The sequence below is a fragment of the Pinus tabuliformis genome, chromosome 1_2 (assembly GCF_031772625.1).
Source record: "Pinus tabuliformis cultivar Carrire ecotype Pingquan chromosome 1_2, CPIR1, whole genome shotgun sequence".
In the NCBI taxonomy this organism is placed as follows: Eukaryota; Viridiplantae; Streptophyta; class Pinopsida; order Pinales; family Pinaceae; genus Pinus; species Pinus tabuliformis.
Window position 1 is genome coordinate 1,114,768,997 of NC_142298.1, and position 19,812 is coordinate 1,114,788,808.

General features: G+C 36.4%; 1 protein-coding gene across 1 annotated transcript in view; it reads left to right on the forward strand.

The window, feature by feature from the left end:
• The first annotated feature begins 3,397 nt into the window (after positions 1–3,397).
• Positions 3,398–19,812, forward strand: part of LOC149210045 (pyruvate dehydrogenase E1 component subunit beta-like) — a 31,577-nt gene continuing 15,162 nt past the window's right edge. Inside the window, exons 1-3 of the mRNA XM_089396581.1 lie at positions 3,398–3,611; positions 6,679–6,779; positions 15,379–15,422. Of these exons, the coding sequence (XP_089252707.1) occupies positions 3,506–3,611; positions 6,679–6,779; positions 15,379–15,422 (251 nt within the window). The 5' untranslated portion in view covers positions 3,398–3,505. The remainder of the gene's footprint in view (positions 3,612–6,678; positions 6,780–15,378; positions 15,423–19,812) is intronic.

The following is a 19,812-nucleotide window of genomic DNA, read 5'->3' on the forward strand; positions in this document are numbered from 1 at the left end:
AAGCAACGAAGGATGCTGGTGTTATCGCTGGCTTGAATGTAGCTCGTATTATCAACAAACCCACAGCTGCAGCGATAGCTTATGGCTTGGACAAGAAGGGTGGAGAGAAAAATATTGTTGTTTTTGATCTTGGTGGTGGCACGTTTGATGTCAGCGTTTTGACTATTGACAACAGAGTTTTTGAGGTTTTGGCTACAAACAGTGATACCCATCTTGGAGGTAATCTGTCTGAACTCTGTCTAGCAATTTTACATTACGAATTTGAATACGTGCACAGTGGTTATCATTGACTTCTTTGGTTGGCTTTCGAGCTTTGAACTTACCGGGATGTACACTAATATGCAGGTGAGGACTTTGACCAAAGGATAATGGAATATTTCATCAAATTGATCAAGAAAGAGCACGGAAAGGATATTAGTAAGGATAGCAGGACTGAAATAAGACATTCAATGTGTTCCTTGTAATATAGATATAAACAAAACATCTAAAGAAAAGTAATTGCACAATGATCTAGTCCAAGAAAACAAGGTTTTCCACAAACCAATTAACTCTTCTAGAAAATTCAATAATTCCAATTTAATAATCCTATCGGCCTCTCTTTGTACCTTTTGGGACAATTGCTAGTATAATCGAAGATGGTTATTCATCATTTAAATATTGGTCAACTAATTTTTGAAAACCATCTATTAAAGGAGCTTAATTATATAGTAATATTTAAAAACCATCTATGGAAAGGAGTTTGATTGAACATCATTGAAACTTGAGGGATACTCGAGATAACATTATCACTTAAAATGAAATAAGTGAATAGAGCAACAAACATATATTTGAGATAAATTTCATTGTGTATAGATTAATTAAGTCATTTTTAAGCGAATTGTTTTTATAAGATTTTTGGGAATTTTTTCCTGTGCTTTTTTCCGGTCTAATTTCTCTAAAATTTGTTTATTGAAATCACAAATTTGATGGGTAATTTTGCACAATCGTTACCCTGCACAATCCAAGTGCCCTAAAAGTTTTTCAGGGTGTTGAATCTATATATATATATAGTCAAAAACCCATTTTAAATAACATAAATCAAGATTTCACCTCAAATTTTTCCGTAGGATTTCGGCACAGGAAAGTCCAAAAAGTCGAACTAAAGACAACTCTATTTTTAAGTGAGATTTTTTGGAAAGTGCAAATTTTAAGTGTGATTTTTTGGAAAGTTTTCTTGTTTATTTTTAGATCTAATTTATCTAAAATGTGACAAGAATTCATTGAAATCACAAGTTTGACAAGTTAACTCTTCACAATCAAGTGGGTTTTGAGGGTGTTGAATCTATACATGCAGTCAAAAAAACCAGTTTAAACAACACAAATCAAGATTTTGCCACAATTGTCTTTGCTCGAAAATATGTTGGAAACTCAAAAAAACGCACTTAAAGACTACTCCTATTACAATTATTGAGAATTACAATAAAAGAGAAACATTTAGAGAAAAGAGATTTGTAAATTAGAGGAATTGTATCAATTAAGGGGATTAGACAATAATATATTATTGAGTCGAGAGGCTCATTCTACAGGCCATCATAAAAGTTGAAATTTTGGTCATGTCAGCTAATTTTTTTTTTTTTTTTTTTTTTTTTTTAAATATATAAAAATAAAAAAATTAAATAACTATATAAAACATTTAAATAATATGAGCTCTTAAAAATTTTCACGTGAAAAAATTAAATCCCTCTAGACTCATATTAAATAGTATTTAAGATAAATCTATATTTTTTCAAAAAATATAAAGAAATATTTTTTCAAAAATAAAATAAAAAAACTTTTATAAATAAAAATAAGATAAAGAAACATTTAAGAAGAAATATTCATATTATAGTTATTCTATATTATTACCTTTGTTTTTACATCTAAACAGATAAAAACAATTATATTTAAATTTTTAGTTAACTAAAAAATTGTGGATAAAGATTGATTTATGATAGTTATTCTCTAAGTATTAAAAATAATAAGGAACACATTTCTTCTATTTAAAATTTTTCAGTTTCATGGTTATCTTGGAATCGCTCTCTATATAGCATTATTTTGTCAATCATATTTTTTTCTTTTTCTTTGGGAATAAAGTTAAAATATACTTAAAAACATTATTTACATTTAACAATTTGCATTTTCACCAAAATTTCATGGTTATCTTGGAATCGTTTTCTGACTTATAAGTATTATATAGCATTATTTTGTCAATCATATTTTTTTCTTTTTCTCTGGGAATAAAGCTAAAATATACTTAAAAACATTATTTAAATTTAACAATTTACATTTTCACCAAAATAAATAATAAATTGTACAATTTTTTTATGATCACAAAAAAAAACTTATATATGATTCTATAACAATTTATATATGCACATGACGTGCATGATAGGATGGCTGGGGCGGTTGGCTTTGGCACCCCAGTCGTGATTGAGTCCTGCGGCGGCCCCTCGTTGGGCGATTTCTAACGGCTATGCCGTATTGGCTTCGACAGTTAATTCTGGTGGCTTCGGCCATATTGATTGTAAAAAATATTTGTAGGCTTTGGCCATATGTGAATTTTCTCTCTGAAAAAAAAGAAAAAAGAAAAACCTAGCTAATATTAAATGTAAGAACACACTTTTATACAACATCACACAAAACTTATATTTACTTTTTACAATAATTTATGTATATACTCAAAATATATTATTATTTTTCAAACGAAATTAAGTTTTTTTTAATGTTTCATTTAGAAGTTTTTTTAATCTTTAGAAATGAATAATAAATTTTAATTATTAGAATATGTTTTCAAAAATAATTAACCATTAAATTCTGGTGTTTAAAATAAAAACTAAAATAAAATTTAAATCAATTTTTTATCATAACTTAATTATTAAAAAATTAAAATAAAATTAAAATTAATTAATTTTTTCTTAATTCAATTATCAAAAGAACCATCATCACTAAAACCTATCCACACAATTACAATTATTCAAAGAATGAAATTCCAATTCTAAAAAAATCCCATCAATCTTTAATCAACAAAAATAATTTTACTTCATATTAAAACATACCATAATGAAATATTGAGTTCACACTGGTGGATGGCTACTTTTGCGGGTGGATGACCCGTTTTTGAGTTCACATGGGTGGATGGCCAGTTTCTGCCGGTGGACGACCAGTTTTTGAGTTCACACGGGTGAAATGAATTTTTGATCGTTATAGGAGAGAAGCCCTTTCTACCCGGTCTCACTCAACATGACCCATTTTAAAAAATCTAAAAAGTTAACGAGGGCGTCACAAACAACGTCGTTGTTGCATGTGCACACTTAAAACAAATACAAATGGCCAGTGGGGAGAAACACAGTAGGAAATCCATATATACAGATATTATGGACAAAGGGTTTGCTTTGCTATAATTACAGCTGCAATTGCTCCGTTACAAGGCAGTTGCATTAGTTCCCACTTCGAAATTTGTGAGTTTCACTCTGCAAAATTATCTCAAATGGCAAGCTCAGCCATGGCCCAAGGGTTTGGAGGGTTTACAGCCCTAATGCCTTCTTTTTCTTCCTCTAACAAATTGCAGCTGGGCTTCTCCAAGCATCCATCAGGTAAGGACAAGCTTTATTTTAAACGAATTTTTGGGGAACTTCAATTCTCAGTAAATGCCTCTGTCCTTTTTTTTGCTTTTCACTGAAAATCCCCATTAAGTCTGTAAACTCTAGTTGCTTTATTCTCAGAATCTCAACTGGGGTTTTAGTATCTATATCAGAGTTTCTGAAGGATCTGTATCAATTCTGTTGGAGGAAGGTTGATTTAACCAATATAATGTGTTGACTTTCACAAGCTGTTGAGTTAGGGGAAGTTTCAGCAGGCACTGACAGATTCTATGCGGTGGATCTGTGATTTTTGATGTTGCGATGGGCATGCCAGGGGTAATAAAGCCATTTTTTGACATGTTAAGTTGAAATCGAGTAACGGGTTAAACCTTGATGATTGAAGATTAGCAAGGGGTCAGTGTGGACCTTCCAGGCCGCAGTGAGAACGTGTGCGCCTTATAATCATTGAGTTATTCGAACCCTGAACCAGCTTTTGATGCAGAGCAGTCCTCGAAGATATCACAGAAAATAAAAATCTGCAGAGAAATTAAATTCTGGAAATACTTGTCTGTGACAGAGTGCACTTGGCACTCAACTGCGTCTTCTCTTATTCCCTTCGATGAATCTCTCCTATCAGCGCAGTGATCCAATCCTAAATGCGCTAGGCACAAATCTTTCCACTTTATTTCTGCACCTTCCAAAGGTAATAGATTACTTCGCCCTTTTCTAAATTCCTGGCGCTGGGGAAAGAGGAATTTTCACTTAACCAAAGAACATGATTTCCTTATTCATGCGAGGCTTCAGCACTTAATTACAAGAATTTCGCTTTTATACTATTAAATATTACTCCCTTCTGGATTTAAGTAAGCGCAAGACCTCAATTCTTTTATAAATCAACTGCAGATCCCTATAATGTGCAAATACGTGCAAGACATACCTTAACTGTAGAGTTCAAGCTATGGTTCCAGCTCTGTATTTTCCAGCCACGCAAGTCAACACTCTACTCTGCGCACTGTAGTTGTTTCTGTAGATCCTACCAACAATCACTCAAACCGGACAGAAATTCGTTTCAGAATGGCAACAGAAAACTCTTATGTGTACACACAGGAAAAGCCGTGGTTCTTGCTTTTCCTTGCCACGGATCTAATAATTTATTTCATATCCAAAGATTACATTGAGATCAAGTTCGATCCCCAAAACAGGATAGTTCATAACAGAATATTAATTGCATAACAAATCATACGAATTAGCTAGCTAGATGACAATTTTAATTAAAAACTAATCCTAACAGATTCCTAGGAAGGAACCAACTCCTCCATAAAAATTAGTGACCTCGTGGTCAAATTGAAATGACTTTTACATGCCCCTGCATCAGCTTCAAAAAAAATTCCTGTAGAATACAGTAGTACGCACAAAAACACGCTTGTCTGAATCTGTGTTTGGATTTTGTGCTTTAAATAACGTAGATTATAAGGTTGATTTTCAGTTACGTTAGCCATAGCGATTTCCTGCTATGCTCTAGGATTCTGCTTAGGATTCTGGTAAGGTCTCCTCGAGTCAACTCTTTGTATGTGTGTAATACTGCACAGAGAGAAAAAAATTTAACAGATGTAAACACAGGGTTGACTCTTTCTATGTTAACCTAGAACAGATCCATCTTAACCCCAGATCATTAATGGGTATCAGATTTCTCCAATTTCAATGTCTTTGCAACCACAACTGTTTAAAGACTATTTAGCCACATCAAGTTGGTGCAAAAACACTGTGATTGATATCTTAAAAAATTTAATACCTCTTGGTGCATTATTGTACCGAGAGAAGCAAGGTGCAGTTTACAGCTGATTATTAAAGATATTGTATTGCCCGTCCTATGTCCATAAAGTTGATGTTAGTATATGTAGGTCCAATATAAAATAAAGCACACCAGCTTAGATCCATCTTACTTTGGGTTCATTTAAGCACTTAGAGATTTGCAGTTCAATTTTGTTTTTATCCCTTTCTGTGCTTAATAGATCTGTAGTTAAAGATAAATCAAATCTATGCTACTTTACCTGGAGGAAAAGAAATCTCTACTGGTAGGTGTTACTACCCACAGGGTTTGATGCTGTGTTGTCTGTACACAGATAACAATCTTTTTTACGAGGACTTGCCAGGATCAGTCCTTAGGGGTTCCACTCCAAGTTAAGTAGAAGTGTTGCGTGCACAAAATCTGACAACAAAGGCCATCAGTGTAGTTTCCGTCAAGGGCCTGGAGACTACAAGGCAGTTCACAGCTGCAGAAAATCTAAATTCAATGGTTCCGGTGGTTATGCTAGGCATCCAGCGTATTTTTTTAATTGCAATTTCCATAAGAGGCTATTGGACTTATAATTTTATTGTTTTCAACCAGTAAAAGTGATCCTCGCTAACGTAGCAGTTGTTTAATCCAGTTGTAATTTGCTAACCTCTGTCAGAAACCATGGGATCACTTAATTACATAGCTACTACCAGACTCTTGCCAATCTGAGTTGGTTTTCAGGTTTGACTTTACTGTTCGAGGAAACTGAACCTAGTAGCTCTTCTGAGTTGAATTTGGCCCTCAGTCATACTTGCAATCTGAATTTAGATGTCTAACACGAGCCAGTCTAACACCCTTAGTTTTTAATGAGGCGAATTGATTTGGTGATTTTGAGTCACGAATTTCACATAAAGAAGCCCTCATTTTGCTTGTTTTTCTGTTCCAATTTTACAATAGACAACCAGTAGGCTTGTACATTTTCCAGAATCTATGGTTTTTTGTAGTATGCGGTATCTATGTACTTTCAGTTGAATTATTATTGAAATTTGCGTCATACTGTAATAGTTCATATTAATGAAAAAGTACCATTTTCGCTGAAATTTAGTGTATTACTGTATTTTAATGTTATTGTAATTTCCTGATGCAAATTGTGAGTTTTGTGCAATGTTATTTTAATTTCCTGATGCAAATTGTGAGTTTTGCACAAGTTCGAGTCAATTCTTACTCTTCAGCCTTGCTGATTCATTGTTCAAGTGAGTTGGTTCCTTTGCTTGATTCTCTACCTTTTTATTGGTATTCCAGAATGGAAGAGGAGTTCCATTATGATCAGATTGGATGCTTCGTTTTCTCAATATTCAAATTCAAGGAAACGAGCTTCGAAATTGGTTACCAGTGCTGTGGCGGTGAGATTTCCATACCGGGCTTCATCTCATTGTTGTTTCTATAGCAGGATAAATGCAGGCATACAATATACTTCTATTTAAAAACAAGATATTGAACTGTTTTTAATGCAATGAAATGAGTCCTGGAATTGATTTTTACATAGAAACGTGTTTTTGAACTGTTTGAGAAGCAATGGAATGATCTCTTTGATGGGGTTAAGCTGAAATCTGCCTAGGGGCAAGACTGATTTTCTAGGACAAGCTTCCATTCCAGTTGAGTTTGGCTTAAAAATTGGTGGGAATATTGCTAGATGTTTATTTTGTAGCCGATATTTGGATGTATCATATTTCATTAAAAAATCCACAGCCATAAGTTTTTCTGCAGTATTTGATGCCCAAAATATGCTTATTTTCATGTAATGTTGCTGGTTTGCAACGGCTTTCATCCATTGAAAATTTACAACATTCAATCTGTTTGTTGACATTGTGTGATACCATCTTTCTCCTTTTAGCTGTTTGTTCCTTGCATAAGTGTAGCCTTTATTTGTTGGTGATATATAGTGGGCAATTTGTTCTTGCCGTTATCTGACGACCGAAATTTTCCATAACGTGAGAGGAATTGAGGCCAAACTGCAATCTCCCATTTCATCTCAGTGGTAGATTTCAATCTCTATTGTAACTTCCCCGAAACTACACCAACTGTCTGCAGAGCATGCATGCGCATTCATTGCACCTCTCCTTATCTACCGGGTTGACCTCTCTCTGGTTGAGCAAGTTTTCTTCCTTTATTCCTTTGGAAGAACGAGTGCCTTCCTTTACATTGTGTAGGCTACACTCAAAAAGTCTCCACCTATTGACTGTTGTAGTGTACCTGCGGTCCTGCAGAGCATGCATGCGCATTCATTGCACCTCTCCTTATCTACCGTGTCAAGCTTTCTCTGGTTGAGCAGGTTTTCTTCCTTTATTCCTTTGGAAGAACGAGTACCTTCCTTTACATTGTGTAGGCTACACTCAAAAAGTCTCCACCTATTGACTGATAGTTGTAGTGCATTTGTCAGATCAATCATCTACTTGAGAACTTTAACCCATTCCTGCACCTACTCATACATATAAGGCCACCTCTTTGATGAGGGTAAATGTTCCTCCCCATTATGAAAAACAACTGTGACTGATTATTGCAGATACAATGACATATGCTGGGGACCAGGTCACTATTATCTTATTTTCTTTGTTTCTGTATAGATTTTTAGTTTCCCTCAATGAATGATTATCCTTTTGCAAGTATTGGGCTTTTTGTTCATTTTCTTCTTTAAGGGCCAGTTTTCAATTGTTTTTCGAATGTGAAGGGCAAAATATGTGTTTTACATCTTGACGGACGTAACCGTTACAACACATATTATCAATTACTTGTTTTTCTATCATGTATGAACTAGCTGGTACTTTGGTTGGTGTTATGTAATGGGAAAGTTTCCTGTTTCTAGTGACCAGTGTCCAGATATTTTACTGGCATAATTGGGAATTTAAGCATCTTTCTATAGTTGCTTTAAAGAACAATTTGTTGTTGTAACAATATGATAGGCAAGATATCCCTTTACTCTTGAGTCTTGACTGACATTATGATTTTTTTTATCGATGAAAAAACTGTATATGTGATATCTCAAGGAGAAATAAAAAAAAAACATGCCATTGTGCCTTGGCACCTCAGAGGATCTGATCACTTTACTGCATCCGAAACCTATCTAAAGAGAGTCTGTTATGATAGTCTTCCAGTTAGACCTTGGCCTTCTGTTAGGCATAAAATACCTGTAACACCCTTTAAAGTTCATTAAGGTCTGAAAATACAGTCCACTTCAAAGGTCTAGGCTTGCTTTTCCATTTTATAAAATATCATAACAAAAATGCAAATTTTTCTTTTAATTAAAAAATGACAAAACAGCCTTCTTTCCATCAACTTCATCTAAATATAAAGATTTGGCCTCTTCAGGAAGAGAATCCCTTTCATCAATTTCAGATAACACCCATAGGCATTCTTGTAGAGTTAGGGATTCTGTTGAAAGCTTATCAGCTTTCTCATTAAGCTCTCTATATTCATGCTGAAAGAAGATCTCTTCGAACTTGTTCCTCACCTCAATTTTTTCCATGATTGTGGGGCAAGCAGTAAGCTGTAACCAGATTTGAGGCCCCCATGATCTGAACAGCCCATCCCGAGGTCCTCCCTTATTTTCACTTTGTTATCTCATCCTATTTTCCATACCAACCACTTTCCAACCGATAGAAGAGCATTCATTAATGCCTTCTGAACTACAGAAGCCCCTCCATGGCTCTTTTCTTATTTTCTGATCTAGTGCTTCAAAGGTCCAGGAGCTATATATTTTGCCATCATCACCTTCCCCACAATCCTTCATTATGCATCAATATCCACATACTCTTTGCAGCTAGAGCCTGCCCAAACAGATGAATATTTTTACTGCCCAACCCTCCAGCTTCTTTTGGCAATGCTAATTATTATTGTTTCCCTCTTGCCCAGAGGAATACCTTCTTTCACTCTTCCCTGTTCACAAAAAACTTAAACACTTATTTCTAATCTTTTCCAACATTTATTTATGAGCTAAGGATAACCAATAGACTTGGATTCCTTCCAATATTGGTTTCACTAGTGGCAACCTTCGTGACCTATGGCACCAGTTTTTCACTCTTCCTTCAATTTTCTCATAGAATTAAAGCCAATCTCTTAACCTGTAATGATTAGGTTTTAGATAGAAACCCAAGTATATTAGGCCCTGGTGAAAGGGGATTGATTGGAAAGATAAAATCTGCTGAGGACCTCTTTTTATATCGTCTTCAAGTCCATTAAACACAAAACAGTGGACTTGTGGACATTAACCTCCATCCCTGTCGAGCTACTAGACAGCTCCAGAATTTCCTTAAATTTTAGTGCTTCTCTTACTAGGCCTGTACGAAATAGTATGACCTCATCTACAAATAATAAGTGGGTTAAAATTACTTGGTTCCTATATACCTTTAACAAACCCTCTCTCTTACAGGCTTTTATCATCCTACTTAGCCCTTCACCAACCAGTAAAAAAAGGAAAGGAGCCATGGGAGACCCTTGCCTTAGCCCCATTGTAGCGTAGGAGAATCTTGAAAGTGGCCATTTATGAATACTGCAAAACTTGCTTATGATAGAGACTCATTCAGTTCAATACTTGGATTTTCATTTCTATCTGAATAATCAGTTGTCTCAGATACAACTGATTGACTTCATTATAAGTCTTTTCCAGGTCCAATTTCATCACCATTTCTGGGATCTTTTTAATGTTTACTGAATGCAATCCTTCTCGGGCTGTTCCCATTGCATCATGAATTTGTCTATTATGCAAAAAACCAAATTGTTCTTCTGATATAAATTCTGAAAAGACACCTTTTAGTTTGTTGGTTAGTATCTTTTAAATATATTATACATAGAGTTACACAGTGAAATGGGCCTATAATCATCATAAGTTCCAAGGTTATTTTTCTTGGGATTTAGGCTATAAAAGTAGTATTTGGAGCCCCCATTATCTTCCCTGATGTTCTTGACTCTTCAATAACCCTCAGCTGTTCATCTTCCAAAAAATTGTAAAACCCCAAGTAAAATTCTACATTACATCCATCTGGATGTGGACTCTTTGCTTTCTTAAATGACTGTAGGACTGCTTTAAGCTTCTCTTTACTTACCTCAGCATTCAAATCTTCATTTTGCTGTTTATCAAGAAATCTAGGATAAGAGGGTTATGACCTTTAGGATTTTCTGCTATGTTAGTTTCTGAAGGGTTTTGAAATAGTGCTCTGAAATGATTTACTCGTTTCTCAGCAATTTCCCTTTTAAAACTTTTGCTCCTTATCTTCCAATTTGTTTTATATTTATTCTTTCTACATTTGGCATGGTTTTGATTTTTTTGTATTTTCTCCCCCTTCTGCCAACTATATAGCCCGATTCTTGAGTTTCCGTTGTGCTTCTTCATGTTCCAACAACTGCCCCTTTACCTCTTCTAGTCTTTTCAGATTTGTCTTTTCTTCCTCACTGAATAATCCTTCTTTGTTCTTTTTATACAAAAGTTTAATTTGGTCCTCCGTATCTAGTAGAGTGATTTTTTTGCTTTTTGGGCTTTATCCTAGATTAGGGTAAAATCTTTCCTAGTTTTGGATGACCATGCTCATGAACCCTTCTTCCTCCAGCCATGTACAATTAAATTTGAAGGGCCTTGGAGGCTATTGATCTTCTTTCTCCATTTGCAATAATATGTTTAAATGATCTGAAACCCTCCTTCCCCCAACCCATGAATTCAATCTGTTTGTCTCCTCCAAAATCATCTTTGCCACTAAAAATCTGTCTGATCTCTTTGACACCCCGTCCCTTGCACTTTTGAAGTTCCTCTAGGTTGGTACTAATTCTGGAGGTTCCACGTCACATGATCCTAGGTACCCCAGACATCTAAGTGAAAAATTCAGCCAAGGGAACTTGTCTAGCTTATTGCCCCCAGATTTCCTTGCCATTATTTTCAAATTCAAATCACCTCCTATAATCACACTGTCCTTTCTGATTATTCCTTTCATTTTAAAGTTTTCCCAAAGGACTTTCCTATCTCCATAGGGACCATACAGAATTGTAATGGAAAATTATTTTCTGAGTTCTTTAGATTTTATGTCAATCTGGATACTTGTAGGGAGCAATGCTGATTTAATGAGTTCCATACAGTCTTTCCAGCTAGATACAATACCCCTTGTCCTCCCCTTTGAATTTACTAAACCAAAATTCCATTCTCTGAGGACTGAGGATAAGGTAGTTACAACGTTCTATCCTCTTCACATAGTTATCAGCACTATGTTCAACTTATATTTGGAAAAACACTCTTGAGGGCTAGCTTCTTATGAGCAGTCCCTAACCCTCTCACATTTAAGGAAAAAATTATCATTGCATCACCCTTTTAGAGGCACTTCTTGCTCCGAGGGTCTTTCTAATGGTCATCTGTCTGCCTCCCTTTATTTCTCTTTTCATTTTCTTCGTAGATAGTGATAGAAAGGATTTGCTACCCATTGTTGATGGTTGCTTGGGACAATAGCTAGTCCTCTTGTTGTCCCCTACTGGGAGATTTCCTTTCTAGGTTTGAGATCATATGTAGGAGTATTGCTTCCTTCATATTCTGTGGGATTGTCCTCTTCACCTCTAATTGAATTGCTAGCTTGGGGTACTTATGCTAGCTTGAGAGTTAGAGACTCCATTCTACCCTACCTATAGCCATAGGGGGGTTTCTTAGTTCTAGGAAATGACTAGGATCTTGTATGTGGACTATTTCTCCCTTATCCCTTCCCAAACAGGGTTCCAAGTTAGGGTCTTCTTTCAAGATACAATTCTCTAAAGTAAATGACTTCAAAATAGGCTTAGGGTTTGAATTAGGAGACATAGATGTCATACCTTATGCACTTGCTTTGCCATCCTTGATTTCTATGGTCTCCATCATCTGCTCATATTTGCCAGTCTCCATGTTTCTAGCCTTCTCTTTTCCTTTCTCACTCAAGATCTGTTTGTGCCAGCTCTAGGTTTTTTGAGGTTCTCATCGACTCTGAGCAGAGTCATAGATGTCATACCTTTTTCTAGTGATGCACTTGCTTTGCCATCCTTGATTTCTATGGTCTCCATCATCTGCTCATATTTGCTAGTCTCCATATTTCTAGCCTTCTCTTTTCCTTTCTCACTCAAGATCTGTTTGTGCCAGCTCTAGGTTGGTTGAGGTTCTCATCGACTCTGAGCAGAGATTGACCACCATATATTGAGATTTGATAGGATTTGCCAGATGTGTCACCTTTAGGAGTCAGAGATAGAGTGACACCTCATTTTTAGGTGCCTCGTATACTACGATATTAGAGGGCACTACCATTGCCTCTTTATAGAGTCAGGAGGATCCCTCTTTACCTTCTTTCAGTATCATAACTAGAGATGCCTAGCCCTCTTCATCAAGGAGATATTTAGGTACAGATCTCAGATCCTACATACCTTGCCTCACTCGGGGACGATTTGGACGATCACATCATACTTTTAGGTTGATTTGGTTGATCGGAGCAACAAGCGATGAGTTGAGTTACAGAGTATTTCAAGTAGTAGAACAATGAGACCTCAAGTCTCCCCTCAGTCCCCCCTTTGGTAGGCCAACCAGTGTCCTTGAGACTATTGTGGGGGTGCAGAAAAACACATCAGTCTCGAGCAAGGTGCCCCCCGATGGACTCCTCCCTTGCCCTGATGGATCAACCATAAACTTATCCAGAGCTTCTTTCCTTCGACCTCAAATGCGAGGAATATCCCTCGCTCCTACATGCCCCCTTAAAATCATGCAGCCAGAGACCTGTTTGGACCTAGAGGACTCCGATAGCGAGCAAGTGCCACAGTCGCCCCCTTTGTTGTCAGCGATTAGATTCAGGCATTCTTGACATCATCGACCTCCAACCTTGGACTTATTCACTTAGTCTTCTACATCATTGGGGCCTTTGATTCGGGGTTATATACATGTTTACGAGGCTGTCTTATTGTTGTCTCTTTCTTTACTTCATTTTATCCTAGATTTAGCTTTGGCATTTTCTAGGAGTTGTGTTTGCACTCCCACATTGTACTCGTACTGGACGTATCCTTTTGTCCCATTAAGCTACTTTTGTGGTCATTCGTTGGACATCAGTTAAATTATTTTATCTTATTTGGACCCCTTGATTGGAATCTTCCAGCAGTCAACAACCTAGATAAAATTCCAATTTCCCCAAGTTCTCTCCAACTCCTCCAGTGGACATTTGCATATATTGATCTTGACTAGAATCTTGATTACCCTTCTATTCACTTTGGGATGAAAATCCCTAGGTCTATAACCTTTACTATTCCATCTCCTAAGGCCTTCAACACTTCTTTTTTCCATAATTCCATTGGCAACCCAGGTAGCTTTACCCAAACTGGTTGTAAGGGCATTGCTTCCCTTCTAGGATTGAACCAGTGCTCCACCTTTTTAGTTTTTAGAAACAAAGCCTCCCAATACCATTTGTGGGATATGACTATGTTTTTGCTCTAAACTCAAATGATATCTAAGATTCTAACCCCTAACTAATATATGGAACCGTTGGCAAATATAGGACTCTTTAACAGTTGTTTGCTCATAAAATGTCTAACTAGGGCCCTTTCCATTGTGATTTTTATGTCCTCCATACCCACGTCCTTACAAAGAACAATCTTGACCTTTCTTTCTTCATTCTCCAAAACTTCTTGTGCTTTTTGCCCCTTCACCATTTTGAGTTGCAACAATACCCTTTTTTCTGGGGTTTTTTTCTTTTGGTGACTAGTGGAATCAACAAATGGGGTGGTCTTTTTCTTACGTGACACAAGGTTGATTCCATCTGCTATCACTATAACCACTAGGTTTATCACACTTGCTGCTAACGTGGAAACAGGTTAGTAGGGGTTTGAACCAAGGACCTCATATTCTTAACATAACATGCTTTGCCAAGTGATCTACACCTTGGGTGCTATCTTTCTTTGTAGGGTTATCAATAGCCCCACTAGGCAATTCCTCGAAGGATAGAAAACCAAATCCTTGCCCTAGATTGTTCTTTTGTACAAGTGTCTGGCCCTCCCAACCTCTTTGAGATTTCATGTAATTTTGGAAAGATCTCTCCTCAAACTGTGATTCCTGCATCTCTAACTTGAGCCTTTGCCCTTTACATCTGCCTTGAATCCTTGATAGACACACCTCACTGCTGAATTGCTACTCATCCTTCTTGTGTTAGACTGAGACATGTCATACAATGTAACAAACCATAGTTTGGTTTTGATCTTTCAATCCCTCACCGCTCTCCCAAACCTTTAAAGGTTCTAAAGATCCGGACGGGGCTAAGACTTCCTCTAGATCTTCTTTGATTTCATTGTTGTAGGCTCACTACCCTTTTTAAATCTCTATCAACTCATTCCTTGTGCTAAATATTGGGTCGAGAATGACCTCTTCTCCATCTTTCGGAAAGTCCACTAGCTCTTCCATCCTCCCTCCCTGAGATCACCTTCAATCCTTCAAGTTCAAGAATATCATGCTAATCTGTTAGAATGTACATCAGAGATTATAATTCTGAAGGGGAGACACTTTTAATGTCAAAATCTCGAGAAGGATTGTGACATAGGTCATGTCTCATAAAACTTCTATAAAAAATCTTTGGAACATCTAGCCCACCGTCAAGCACCGAAGTGAGAGTGTGATTATTGCTACCTTGCTAGCACCAGTTGGTTCACAAGGGGCAAACATGTCAGAAATGGACTTTGAACCTGGATGGGGATGCTAATAACTTCTCTTAACTACGCAAGATAGACCCAACTGATAAATTACTGACATTCTGTTATCCATGAATTTGTATTGAGAAATCTATGTCCACTCAGAATTGGATGCTTTTTCAAAGAGTGTGCTGGGTTTGCTCATTGAAATTTTTTAAAATTTTTAATGACCATATTTATCATGCAGATTTATTTTGCTTTAAACTTTTGCAACTTTCCTGTGACAGATATTATTATTGACTTTTCTGACTATAGGAGCCCTTTATTTCTTTCTTTTGAATTTCCCAGGTGAAGGATGAGACTGCTACAAGTCCTGCAACATCAAAGACTGGGTAAGCAACAATCCTTTTTTATCTTATTACTCAAAGGAATGATTTTGTCATTTGGTATTGTTTAACTAGGCTCAATATTGAAGAAGAAACACACAATTTGCACAATGTAAAAGGCTGCAAAATTAGGAAAACTAGCAAGTTTTTTATGTGATTAGTTTAAATTGAGCAGATGCCTTGTAATGCCTAATATAACACCTACAATTCTTTAATGGAACCATATAGATCACAAGTATAACCGATACTTTATACATGATACATTCTTGGAATTAACAGTCTGTTGTACATTATTTGCAAGGTAAAAGTTCAGTGGCCGTGGCTTTCTGTTATGCACCGATAGAATCCCCATTCTCAGATGGATCACTTTAACTCATTAACAATCATTTCTAAATTCATTAACAATCTTCTTGTTTCAGTCTCAATTCCCTTCTATCTGATATACAGTAAAGGAACAACAGTCACTTTAGTAAATTTCTCATAATTTTTAATAGCAATTCAAGTCTGCGTCACATTACTAACGTGTCATCTGTAATGCACAACCATGTTGTCTTCTGAGCAAAGCTAATTTTATATCGTATTTCTTGTCCAAACAGTATGTAACTGAAAGCATTCAATTCATTAGATATTTGTGTCCACATATATAGTGTGCATTCTCTCCCCAGACATCTGGGAATAGTTCATGTATATATTGTGCACTCTTTCTCTGCACATCCAGGATTATCTCTCATAGGCTTGCTCTGGTGCTCAGGAAAAAATGTGGTTACCCCTTTCATCAAATAATCGAAAATAAGCCAACTCATAGTGGAAGAGGTCATTATTTCTTGGAACCATGCAATGAAGAAAATCCTAGTGGTTGTGGATGGTATTTTCTGAGATGGCAATGCACAAACCTGGAATAGAAATGTTCCAGAATCCAGCCAGCTGATTAGTGATTCAAGCTCACAACACTGATCAACTGGACACATAAAGCCAAAGTGGGTTTATATCCTGTCACATGGCTCCTGTTCCATCAGTTTTCCTTAGAGTGGCAGCAAGCCGAATGGCTTATAATATACCCTCCACTTCATGTATCAATGAGTGAGACACAAAGTTCACGGGCTAAATTATGACAAGGAGAAGTGCCATGTAACTCTTGTTACCTCCATGTACTTTCATAGCGAAACATAAATCTGAAGATTGATGTTGAAGTGGGCATACGAGACTACCAAATTGTTGGAGTATAATGCTTCGTTACAATTCGATGTAATAAAGTCATGGTTATATGGGTGGCTAATATTCAAGACTCATTATGATTGACATTAAGCCTATAGATGCCAATGAGAAAAAGCAGTCAGGTCATTTGGTTGTGCATTGTACAACTACTTATCTAAATAAAAGAGAATCAATGTCAATGTATAGAATGACTCCATTGTATTAAACACATATTTTACATGAGTTTGTTTCTTTTTTCTTTTTCTTCTTTCTTGTGTGCTCCAAAATTCAACAGGGTTTTAGAGTGATATGGAAGTGTGTGAGCTTTGTAAACTTCAGAGTCCAGAAGATCCACATTCCATGAGTGAAGACTAATATTGAAGTTCATGAGTGTATTTAGAGAATCAATGTCAATGTATACAATGACTCCATTGTATTAAACACATATTTTACATGAGTTTGTTTCATTTTTCTTTTTCTTCTTTCTTGTGTGCTCCAAAATTCAACAGGGTTTTAGAGTGATATGGAAGTGTGTGAGCTTTGTAAACTTCAGAGTCCAGAAGATCCACATTCCATGAGTGAAGACTAATATTGAAGTTCATGAGTGAAATGTATTGTTGGAATTTGTGGGCCAAGTTCGCATATAAATGTATTGGTAAAATCAAATTAATAGAAAGCAAAGTTTTTCAAATTACTAAGTTTTGAACTTTGAGAATGATTCGATTTTAAAATATCCATATAAATATATAGAGAGGAAATTGAGTTATGTTTTATGAGAGACCATTTGATGCTGTTTTTCATCACACCATTTATTTTTGTGTTGAAACTTATTTTGCATATTCATGCAGATTTGACGAGATGGTGAGGAAAAGGTGAAAAATTGAGGTTGAATAAGGGCAGGTCAATCACATGGAGGAGCAGAGTAGTCCACACAATGTTTGACATTGAAATTAAAGCACAAAGGTTTTTGGTGACTGAGAGGAGGGAGCAACTTGTTGACCAATAGAGACTAGTAATATACATGTAGGGTGATGGGTGCAGTGATGTCAAAGTAAAGCCAATTGACAAGAAGAAATTTATCGCCCTAGACATTCATATAGTGAAGACGAATTGAGGAATTCAAACTATACGCAAATGGAATTCTTGAATCCACATGCGAATTGGAATGCGAGTAGAGTCAGAGGTAGTCATGACCGAGACATAGAACTCTATACTCGACTTGTACCTAATTCATACATGCCAATGCAAAGGTGATTTCTTTAATGGTCCCTTCTTTTCAGATTGAAACTTCTAGTCAAAACAAACAAATGACAACTATTTTATTTTAGATTTAACATTAAGAAATAAATATTCCACCACACTATGGTAGTCACCTTAGGCTTAAGAAGCCATGAGAGGGGGTATCTATAACACTAATGTCACCTATGACTTCAACTTGACCTCATAAGCACATGTGCACATAAGCACGAGCATGGGTACAAGCGTGCCATTGAGAGGCTTGAACCCTAGTGGTGGGTTTGCTACCTCCTAAAAATGGATGGCTTATTTTGCATTTTATTGGCATCTTTCTCATACCATGACAACGAGAATCCATGTGATCTCAATGATAATTATAGGTTGCGGGGAGAGACTTGGAGAGCCATTCACCTTGTCCTACATTACCATGGTGTTGTATCATTAATGCAACACCCTACTCATGAGTCATGAATTGAACAGAGGGATTTGAGACCACATGGATGATCAATGTGAGTTAGAGGGGAGACTTGGGACATGAACACCCTACCTTATTGGAGGCCCAAAACATGACACATGGCAAGGAAAGGAGTTGAAGGAGAAACAACCTACTTGAAAGAATGTGGTACTAAAAATTGTTGTTGGCATGGTCAAAGGCCCACTTAATATTAAATGTCCTCTTCAAGGAGGTGGCTAGGGCATGTTGAAGGCAAGAAGGCATGTTGGTGGCATGTTTTACCTTTGAAAAGGTCTTTGGGGGTAAAGACACATTGTTTGAGGTTTGTTTCACGTATTTGGAGGCATATTTCACCTTTTAGGTTTCTTGGGGTTGAAGATAAATTATTTGATGCTTTTCTACATATTGGGAGGTGTGTTTTCATCTTTGAGTAAGATTTTGGGTAAGGACACACTATTTGAGGCTTTCTCTAGATATTTGGAGGCAATCTCTTTGTATGAGGAGATTATATGTGGCATTGTTGATAGCATCAAAGTTTCAAACCCTCAAGTGAAGAGTAAATACACGCTTTAAGAAAGGAATTTTGCTTGTGGGGATGACAAGTGGCAATATGGACCCATTCAAAGTGTATCCAGTCGAAAGGGAGCACTCCACCTTAGGAGGATTCTAAGGCCCTTTAAAAAGAAGGGCATTGGTTCAAGCGTAGGTTCCTTCAACTCATTATTCTTTTCATGGATTATTAGGGTTTATAAAGATTTGTCATTAGTTTAAGCAGACAAAAAATCTTTGTAGAATGGCATATTTGTCCCAAAAGAAGAGATTAGGGTTGAGGTTGTTAAACCCTTCCTAATTCTTGATGCAATCTAGAATTATTGAAGGATCTTTCTGTTGTCATTTCTATTGTTCGGAGAGACTATTGTTACCTTCTTTATTTCTCTGTTACACATTATTGTTGGCTGCAATTTTATTGTTGTGACGATGCATCTGGTTTAAGGGCTCACTCTTTATTCTTGCATATTTTGAAAATATGTTTTGTACTAATTATGGCACATCTATGATAGCTTAACTATATATTCTCAGTGATATTCAAACCATCTTGTTCTTACCTCTATAGAACAATAGGATAAGCCACCGGGATTTGGAAAATTCCACCATCAATCTTATTCTAAAAATATAGAAAAAAATTCTTTACTATGGTTCCCCATATGTGCTAAAAAAGCCTAAATTGAGAGCAAATATTGTTGTAGTGACAGTGGGCAATCTTCCTAAGTGCCTCTATGGATGCACTTTGTGAAAGGACTTTGTAACATTTGAAGTGCAGGTTTTGGAGGTAACAAATTGGTATCCTTGTTGGGGACAAGGTTTAGTTCCTGAGACAAAGTAGATTGGCTATAATGATTTGATGAGGGCATTTCTTTGTAGATTTCTTCGCCATCTAGGGACTGCATGAAGGAACAAAGTCCTATTTTAAAAGATTTTGAAGCAACTTGCTATTTGTAGGAGTGAGGACAT